The following is a 10,301-nucleotide window of genomic DNA, read 5'->3' as shown; positions in this document are numbered from 1 at the left end:
GCGGCGGCGGCGCTTCCTCCTCCGCGTCTCATCCTGCAGCTTCCATCTAACGGCACCACCCTCCAATGAGCCCTCAGCTCCCTGCAGCTTCCTGTAGATTACTGGGCTGGACCCACGCTTGCTCCTTTGACCCCGTTGGACCACGTCAGTGTTTCCTGGCCTGTAGTTTGACAGAATAATCTTAACAGGGGTTTTATTGCAGCTGTAAAACTCAAGAGGCTTGAGCTGAGAGTGACGCAGGCAACGCGGGGGTCGAGTCGAGTGTTTACTGTGACGGGCGCTCGGGCTCGTGCGTCCTCCACTGCCGTGTGGCTGGGATCCTCTGATCCTCTGCCGCTGCCAGTTCCTCAGCGACACTCAGCCGCCTCAACCTCTGGCTCTTTGCCGACATCACTTTAGCATTTCACTGTCAGACTGTGGCTGTTCAATATAACAAAGTGCTCCGGCATAAAAACAAACAGATATTGATGTGACAAAAATACAGTAGATGCTTGTTGAACGTTTTAAGCATTTCACTGCTTTTCGCTCAGTAACTGAAAAAACAATTAACTGATTAATATATTTTCGCTAACACAATTAGTGATTGTTTTGAGTATTTACCTCGGGTACAGCAAAGCTAAGCTGCAGCTTCTCACTGCAGATACTGAACAACCCTGCAGATCCTTCTGATCCTCGCTGCTGTTGTCCCACCGTAGGTGTCTGGAGGCGTTCTGTATCTATGGCAGCGTGGGCCGAGTGGAGGAGCCTTATGTCAGCATCACCAGGAAGAAGCAGATGCCCCGTGGGGGTCAGTCTGAGGAGGTGGAGCGGCAGGTGGGGCAGGCGGAGGGGAAGCTGTTCACGCACAGAGCAGCCTTCGCCCGCACCTCCGTCATCCAGGCCTTCCTGGGCTCGGCCCCCCAGCTCACCCTGCAGCTCTACATCTGCGTCCTGCAGCGGGGGGTGTCCATCGGGAGAGGTGAGGCGGGAGCGGGAGCACCGGGGGCGCTGTGGTGGAAATTTTCCATAAAGAAGTAGATGAGAGAGAGTTGTCCTTTTGTGCGATTTATTGAAATAATAAAGAAAATAAAAATAATGGGGAAAGCAAATAAAAAGCATGGATGTTGATCGTGCACATCAACAAACCAAAAACCAGCTGGGGAGATCAGTGCACACACCACGAAGGTGTGATGCAAAGAGCCCACGATCCTCAAGTTGCTTCTGCCTTTTAGCTTCTCTGTCCGACTAGGGTGGAATGTCTTTCTAACCCAATCAAATTACATGCACCATCTCCTCCCTGTCGCAGTGTGTGTGAAGATTTTTACTTTCTCACACCTGCATCGCTGACGTCCAACTATCTGTGAGAAAGGAGCACCAAGTCTCAACAGACAGAGACACAACTCCCCGACCTTGGGTTTGGGAGCTAGAGTTGAGAGTCTATCAGGCAGAGACAACCATTGAACAATCTAGGTGAAATGTCAAATGCATACAGTAAGACAAAACATAAGATATTAATTGCAGAACATAAGTCATAACTCGTATAATAACTGCATAGAAATAAGGAAGACACATAGAAATAAGGAAGAGACAATTTTTCCCATAACACTCCCCCCTTTTGATTACACATTAATCAAACCATAAAGGAATAAAAATTGTCAACATCATATTCTGTAATAATAAAAGATCCTTGCAAATGAAACAATAAGGGTATTAACTCATCAAGATTCAAAATACACCTTCACATAAAATGCAAGTAACTTAGGGACAAAAGGTTGCGAGCTGTTTTTGGTGGGTAGTTAAACAAGAATAACCTCTGTATTGGCATGCGAAGAAAATAAGCTCATAATCATATTTGTATCAGATTATATTTTGTGATCAGATAGCCTAAGACCATTGTCAAAGTCATTACGTGAATTAGAGTTGGGGTTTTTGAACATAGTGCATTGTGTCATTTGATACGAGAGTGTTGCTGAGGTCGCACGCATGATGAGACCTCTAACCAGTGGGATAACGCAAAAACCAAACAAGAGAATCACAGCCATCTCAATGATAAAGGAAACAGCTGTGGACATGAGAACAGATTTCCATTTTCCAGACATTTCGTCTAGCCAATTCCAAGAGGAAGAATCTATACCAGAGTTAGCTGAGACTCTGAAGGCCGTGTAGCGCCTTCGCCACAATACCATTAGAATCAGTGTTATTCAGGATGTAAGTACAATATGCGTCTCCAAACATAACACAACCGCCTTTTTTCTCTGCTAACAACGTGTCTACGGCCATTCAATTGTAATGTAATAAAGACAATTAATGTATGATAGCCATAGGTTTCCGGTGGGGTTCTGTTTCATATAATCTTAAGATAGATTTCATACTTTCGGATCTTTAATTGTACATTTGGGTCTAGAGCGAATAGGAGATTCAGGGATTTAACCAGAATGATGATGCATATTTCCGCTCGTGTTGTCTTAATAGATAGATAAAAACTAATTGTAGCAGTGAATAAAGTGATTGTGAGCAAATTAATCACCAAGTCAATAATCAGAGTAACAAAATAAGGTCTAACACAACATGTTTACAATTGATGTCTCGTAACAATCTGCTTCTTCTTATTGAACAGTAGCGTTAGATTGTTTCCAACCTGTGTGTTGATGTATTGCCAGTTCGTTGGAGTTCTTCAGGTTGTGATCAGCTGATCACAGAGACACTTGGGGTTCGTTATCACAGTCAGGTTTCCTCCCAATGTTGTCTGAGTCACTGTCACTCCCGTGATGTGAAGAGTCTACACGTCGTCCAGCGTCGGCAACTCAAGGCTGCTCGTGTGTGTGTTTTCTCAGGAGCGTGTGTGTAGATGTTGGTCTGATAGTGTGATTCACCGGCGCAGCTTCAGGCGGCGCTTGGCTCACACCTTTAGCTGAATGGTCAACGCAGCCTCGCCTCAGTGCGTGTGTGAGCACAGCGAGGGTCGTCCTTCTCAGTTCTTTATGTCAGTGGTGGTTTTCTCCGTGTGGTGTAGATGGAGGGTCGTCTGTCGGATCCGGGACCTTCCTGGATGGAGTTGGTCCAAGTCTCTCTCTCTGCGATCTTTACAGCCGTGTGGGTCGTCAGAAGGACCTGGAAGTGGCCTCGCCACCGTTTGGAGTCCCAGTGCTTCCTCCTGAACTCCTTAACGATCACCCAGTCTCCTGGTTGGATGGTGTAATGGTCCTGTCGCCTGCTTTCACCTGTTGGGAAATCTGAATTATGGGGAAAAGGTGTTTGGGCGGCACGGCGTGTCATCAGGCCCAAACCAGACTCCATGGCTACAGGTGGAACCATTCGTCAGCCAGAGTCTGTGTTCCTGCGAGGTAGAAAATGTTTAAAGCACAGGGAGAGAAAGTTGGAAAGGATAGAGAGAGCTAGAGAGAGAAATGAGGATCAGGAGAGGGAGGGGTTGTTGGGCAGTGACCTTCGCAGCAGCGTCTGCAGCTGCATGTCGGCAGAAACAAAGTTGTCTATGATGTTGTGAGTGGGACAGTTACAAACAGCATTAGCTGTAGGCAGCAGGACAGCGTCCAGCAAAGCAGAACCTAATCATGATGTGAGATAGGTTTGCAATCAGACTTAAAAGCTTCCCATGCTTCCACAGAGAACCAACGTGTGACAAGCATCTGTGGAGTCTGTAGATGGTAACAGACTCTCCTTCTGCTAGTTTACTAGCTTCAGTCAACGCAATCAACTCTGCAGCCTGAGCAGAGTAGTGTCTTAGCAAAGAGCCAGACTTCACGACGGACTCTTGATAGTAATTTTCAGCATGTTGAGCAAGGTGGTGTTGCATCTAAGCCATCGGGCTGTAGAAAGATGTGATCTATTCCAAAAGAATCAAAGTATGAGGACAAAAGAACAGAAGTCGTACAACCTGATTTCTCATCCACTGTTTGAGTGAAAGGTCGCGTAGGGTCAGATCAGGAAGACCCAAAGTAGGAGTCGACTGAAGAGCAAGCATGAGGTCAGTGAACGTTGTTCAGCCTCAGACGTCCACGTGAGACAAGAAGTGGACGATGAAGACGTCTGCATCAGAACCCTGAGTGGGGCCTCAAAGACAGTAAAATTAGGAATGAAGTTCCTACAATAAGAACAAAAACCTAGAAAAGACATCAGCTGTTTTTACGTGCACGGTTTAGGCAGGTTTCAAATTGCTCTAACTCTGTTGGGTGAGATGGATTTGCCATCAGCTGTAATTACAATGACCCAGAAAATAACCTTTGTCTGAACTAACTGTAATTTAGACAGGCTCTCTTTGTGGCCTGTAGCATCCAATGTTTCAGTAGCTTAGTGGTGTCTGCAGTAACGCCATCTATAGCTTCCTTTAAGAGGGTGTTGTTGTTTACATGGTCTGTGGTCAGATTTAGGTGTGATGACCACTGGTTCACATCCTCTGATCAAACCTACATCATGTCTGTGTGTGAGCCACAGGGAAGCAGGGCTTCCTGTAAGGCTGAGTGTTGGGTCAGAGCGTCCTCTGAAAAATAAAAATAAAAACAAAAGCATGTAATGTGGGTAAATACGTCACATGGGGTCAGAAGTCGTTCACCAGTCTCCACCCCGTTGACATCTGATCACGAAAGGACCCACGTCCTGCGTCTGCCTCCATCATGTTTTCACAGAGGGACGTGTGGAACTGTAGAATAAACATCAAAAATCTTTTTTGTTCGTTAGTAAAAAAAATCGCAAGCGCAGACCTGTGTTCATCCCAAAAGAGGGAAGTTGAGGTCAGTTTGTGTGTGTGTGTGAAATCATAAACAAGCTGTGATGCAGCCTGTGTGAGGGCCTCAGTTACAGCCCCCCCTCAGCAGCCAATGATAAGAGCACAGCTGAGCTGAAGTTAACACCAACAAAAGAGGGATTATTTAGAATGTCTGTAGATGTAACCTGCACTCCGTCTGGAGTGGAAATCAATCAAATATCTAAACTACACGAGATCTCTTCCTAAAAATTTAACTGGGCATAAGTTTGAAAGCAAAAATGAATGTTAAGGTGTCTTGCTGTCAGATGTTGCACAAGACAGTGAAAAAATAAGTTTTCTTTAATAGTCTGGTACGTACAGTAATTATTATTACTTCTCTCTAATAGTCGTCTTCCCTTTAATAGTCATTAATAGTCTGTTTCAGTCGGTTTCAGTCTTCCTATGGTCTGGTTTTGTTTTTTCTACAGTCTGTTTTGTTTTCCTATAGTCTGTTTTGTTTTTCTATAGTCTGATTTTGTTTTTCTATAGTCTGGCCAGACAAACCTATATTGTGCACAAACCCTTTTAGAAACATAGAGGATTTTATTACTGAATTTGTTGCAAGTTAAAATAGTTTAAACCCATCAGACTGTAAAGTCATGCAGCAATTGTCATTTAGCTGTTTGTCATCATTTTAAAATCACTCTGTGGGATTTTTTTAAGCAAAAAGCGATTCTTCATTGCGAGCAGATAAGCATGAACATGAATTTGAGCGTGTATCAGCTGTAAGCGTGTTTCTTCATTGCGTGTATGAATGTGTGTGTGTGTGTTTGCGGTACCGTCTTGTACGTCACGTGAAAAGGAACCGTCACCTTCCTCCTTCCCCAACCATCAGTCTGATGTGAGCGCCAGTGGGTGAAGCCTTTCAATGGGACAGTTGTTCCTCGATGACAGACCTTTCCTGGATCCTCGCATGCAGCTCTTTTGGGCCGATCACGTCTGAAGCCTCTCCTGTTGTTTCAACCAGTGTCTGTGTCAGAGCACGTCTTCTCTGCTGTTGCTCTGTCCTTGTTTTCCTTTGCTGATTGTCATAAGCAGGTGTCTGTCAGACACACACGCGTGTATGACACTTTCACGGCTTCAGAAGCTTCAGACACAGTCCTTTCATGCTGGTGCAGGGCTTGTAGTAGCTGGTTCATCTGATGAGCCCAGAACGTGATGGCTGCAGACGTTGTGAGAGTCTGTGAGGCGTCCATGCTGTGGTCTGTGTCCTCCAGCTGCTGTGGTGTCAGAGCTTCCACCCTGTTCTGGTTGTTGGTCGGCGCTTCTTCTCCTTCGGTTCTTCTGCTGATGGTGGGAAAGGAGTCCAGATCCGGATTTACCCTCATCGCGCTCAGTTCTGCATTAGGACAGAGAGCAGAAACAATGGGAGCATTTGCTCTTGACATGATGTGTGTGTGTGATGTATGTGTGTGTGTGGCAGAGTGCAAACAATTCTTCCCCAGAGTTGTTATCTCCTTTTTTCCTGTTACTCTCATCTCTCTTTTGTTTCTTTTAGGGCTTTATTGTTGATAGTTTGCTCTTTCAAATCTTTCAAAGGTGCATATGTCTTTTACACTACGTAATTCTCCTTTTGAACCTATAACCAGTTTCCCACTCATGGAAACATGAAACACACTAATAACCATATTTACCTTTTACTTTTAATTACTTTTACTTTTGTAATGCTGCAGTCTGGTGGTGGAGACTTAGATCGCCCCGAACCCATCTTTCAGAGTCCCGGCGGTTTCCTGCCTTAGATTTTTATGTGTTCCGGCCGGAACCTTTTTTCGAAATTTCTCTTCCACGGACGTCTCCGTAGAAAGGGAACCGCTCAGATCAGCGACAGGGTTCTCGGAAGTGGTCCCTCACCGTCAGGCCCCTCTAAGACCCGGGTCCCTCGTATCTCAAAACCACTTCCCCCTGCAAACGCGCTCCGTATTTCAGAAGCCGTCTTTTATTTCCTTGTCCACACCCTTTGGACTGCGCTCAGATCTGCACACTGGTCTGTATCCTCAGTACAGACAAAACAAGCTCGGTCCCACGAGCCAACCCTTAGCAACCACCGTCTCGACCACCAGGGCAGACTTTGACCTAATTCATTTTACCCGAATATTAAATTTTTTAATTAAAAAAAAATTGTTTGGTCCTAATTATTATATTTTAGATGTTTTCAGCCACATAGTCGTTTTAGAAATATTATTATCTCTAGTCCTAGTTATGTTTTCTTTTATGTTTTTTCCCAAATTAAAAGGAATCTCTCTCACCGAGCCGAGCCAAATTAGGATTTGAGTTTGAATCTGAGTTCGTGGATCTCGTCAGAGGCGATCCAGACGGGTGAGCAGTCCTCCCAGCTCTGAATGTCTGTAGAGGTTTGGAGGCTGAGCGACCCTAGTCCTCAGGACTATCGTCCCTGGTCACACCGTCCAGACGACCTGCCGCGGGATCCTGTTCGTGACGCCAATTTCTGTGGTGGAAATTTTCCATAAAGAAGTAGATGAGAGAGAGTTGTCCTTTTGTGCGATTTATTGAAATAATAAAGAAAATAAAAATAATGGGGAAAGCAAATAAAAAGCATGGATGTTGATCGTGCACATCAACAAACCAAAAACCAGCTGGGGAGATCAGTGCACACACCACGAAGGTGTGATGCAAAGAGCCCACGATCCTCAAGTTGCTTCTGCCTTTTAGCTTCTCTGTCCGACTAGGGTGGAATGTCTTTCTAACCCAATCAAATTACATGCACCATCTCCTCCCTGTCGCAGTGTGTGTGAAGATTTTTACTTTCTCACACCTGCATCGCTGACGTCCAACTATCTGTGAGAAAGGAGCACCAAGTCTCAACAGACAGAGACACAACTCCCCGACCTTGGGTTTGGGAGCTAGAGTTGAGAGTCTATCAGGCAGAGACAACCATTGAACAATCTAGGTGAAATGTCAAATGCATACAGTAAGACAAAACATAAGATATTAATTGCAGAACATAAGTCATAACTCGTATAATAACTGCATAGAAATAAGGAAGACACATAGAAATAAGGAAGAGACAATTTTTCCCATAACAGCGCGTGAGTCACGGTATCTTCACACACGCAGGGCGCAGTCGGCGGCGTGAGCTGATCAGCTCAGTGTCACGTTGGAAAGTGTAAGGACGGGGCCTTCATGAGTCAAAGCGATGTTACACAACTCAGACATCAAACCATTATCTCTGCCTATTGTTGCAGATCTGAGGTCAGGCTGTCAACCTTTTACCGAGTGTGTGAGTCAGGGTTCACACAAAGTGAAACTGGAGCATCTGGTCTCCAGATGAGGACAAAATAGAAGTGGCTGCTGGTCCGACACTTCTATTTCACACTCGGTGATTTAACAGCCTATAGTGGATGAAGCTATAACTGTAGCAGTAAAGAGACTATCGCTGACTTGTCACATGCGTTTCTCTCCGTTAGGCACACTGATGGTGATCTCCCTCCTGTCCATCGTGTACGGAGCGCTGCGCTGCAACATCCTGGCCATTAAAATCAAATACGATGACTATGAAATGGACATCGGGCCCATGGCTTACCTGTGCATCTTCCTGTGGAGGAGCTTCGAGATCGCCACCAGAGTGGCGGTCCTGGTTCTGTTCAGCTCTGTGCTGCAGCTCTGGGTGCTGCCCGTGGTTCTGCTCAACTTCCTCGTCTTCTTCCTCTACCCCTGGATCCTGTTCTGGTGGAGCCACTCTCCGTTTCCCGAGAACATAGAGAAGACTCTGACCCGGGTGGGCACCACCATCGTGCTCTGTCTGCTCACCTTCCTCTACGCCGGCATCAACATGTTCTGCTGGTCGGCCGTGCAGGTGAAGCTCAACGACCCGGACCTCATCAACAAGTCCCAGAACTGGTATCGCATGTCTGTGTACTACATGTTGCGTTTCGTGGAGAACGCCTCGCTGCTTCTGCTGTGGTACATCTACAAAACGGACTTCTACAGCTTCGTCTGCGCCCCCCTGCTGGTGCTGCAGCTGCTGGTGGCCTACGCCATCGCCATCTTCTTCATGCTGGTCTTCTACCAGTTCTGCCACCCGTGTCGGAGGCTCTTCTCCTCCAGCATGACGCAGGGCCTGTGGAACTGCTCCGCTCTGCTCTGTCTCGTGTGCAACTCGGCTTCACCAGAGAACAGGCCGATAGGAAAGGCCGCCCTGGAGCCGGCGAGCCCCAGCGCACGCAAGGAGCCGCCGGCTAACGACGGGGCTCCCGACACGGTCAGCGACACCGCAGACGACCTGCCTAATGACACGACCTACGACATGCTCAATGACACCCTCTACGACACTCCCACCGACATCGGCAATAATATAACAAGCGAGGTCAACGGGGACATCTGCCACAGTGTATCTGCTTAAAGCATCACCAACTGATTCATGTGCCATTCAGAGAAACAAGCAACACTCATCACACCTTCTGTAACCTATAAAGTGCCACATAAGTTGAGTTTACATTTAATCCTACTCAGATCGTAATCTCAAATCACAAATCCATTGCAAATATTCCTGCCATAAGCTAATATGAAGCAAGCGTGTCTTAACTGGCCTGACTGAGCCTGGTCGCGGACATGCTGTGTTCACGTGAACCAGTGGGAGAATCGTGCACCCATCTCACCAGCCAGTGTCCTAACCTGTTACCCTGCAGCCTTTAACATGAATAAAACAAAGCGTTGCCATGGAAACACCATTTAATGTTTAGCTTGTGGAGATTGTGTCCATTTATATGCTGCATTGCTAACCGCACAGCCAGTCTACTTGATTGTACTCAGTATCTGTCTTTGGCATGGAGGTGTGCATGTGTGGAGGTGTTATGGAGGGTGGGGGCTGTTTTGTACAGGGTGTTATTACAAAGCCTTTGCTAGTTATATGGCTGCAAGCAATGGGCTTTTTCTTACTCCTCGATAAGAGCTTTATCATGAATATGTGCTGCTTCTGTAATGTATTTGTGTGAATCTCCACACAGTCTGTCCAATCACCAAACCAGTCACCGTAAAGCACAGACTTCTCCAAGCGGAACGCTTTTGCACGTTTACATAAAGGGTCTAAGTGGCTTCAATCCAGCTGCTGAGAAGCAACAGCTGTTGTGATGTGAAAAGCTTTTTTTTTCCCTCAGATGTATTTGCATTTTTCTGATTCATGCTTGTTGTGTCTTTATATCTCAATAGTACAGGAAGTGCACAAAATGAACCTGTAAGCATTTTGCTTATACTTTACTCAACCTCTATTGTACATTTGAGTCATTGAGAGGGACGTCATTGTTGTTTCTGTACTATGTTTTGCAATGCATCTGTAGAGGGGATGAAAACATTGAATAACATGAATGCTCTTAATGTTTGTACAAACAAGATGAACTAACATCTGAAGCCAAAAAAATGTGAATAAGGCACACAGGCGCCATTCTCATACATAAACTGATGAAAGAAATAAAATAAATTTATATTCATAAGTGAAAACTGTCTGTTGTATTTTTATCTGACAGTCTAGTCTATATGGGCCTGCACTGGCCTCTGCTGGAGGAAAAGCTGAACTGTGGTTTAATGATGTAAAAATCAAGAAAGA

At 45.7% G+C, this 10,301-nt stretch overlaps 1 protein-coding gene across 1 annotated transcript; it reads left to right on the top strand.

Moving 5' to 3' along the window:
• The first annotated feature begins 70 nt into the window (after positions 1 to 70).
• Positions 71 to 10,195, top strand: xk (X-linked Kx blood group (McLeod syndrome)). The gene is made up of 2 exons (XM_029137383.3): positions 71 to 958; positions 8,167 to 10,195. The coding sequence occupies exons 1-2, from the start codon at positions 775 to 777 to the stop codon at positions 9,099 to 9,101; spliced, it is 1,119 nt and encodes a 372-aa protein (XP_028993216.1). The 5' UTR covers positions 71 to 774; the 3' UTR covers positions 9,102 to 10,195.
• Positions 10,196 to 10,301: the final 106 nt, after the last annotated feature.

Source organism: Betta splendens, chromosome 21, assembly GCF_900634795.4.
Source record: "Betta splendens chromosome 21, fBetSpl5.4, whole genome shotgun sequence".
NCBI lineage: Eukaryota > Metazoa > Chordata > Actinopteri > Anabantiformes > Osphronemidae > Betta > Betta splendens.
This window is presented reverse-complemented; position numbering and strand designations above follow the sequence as displayed.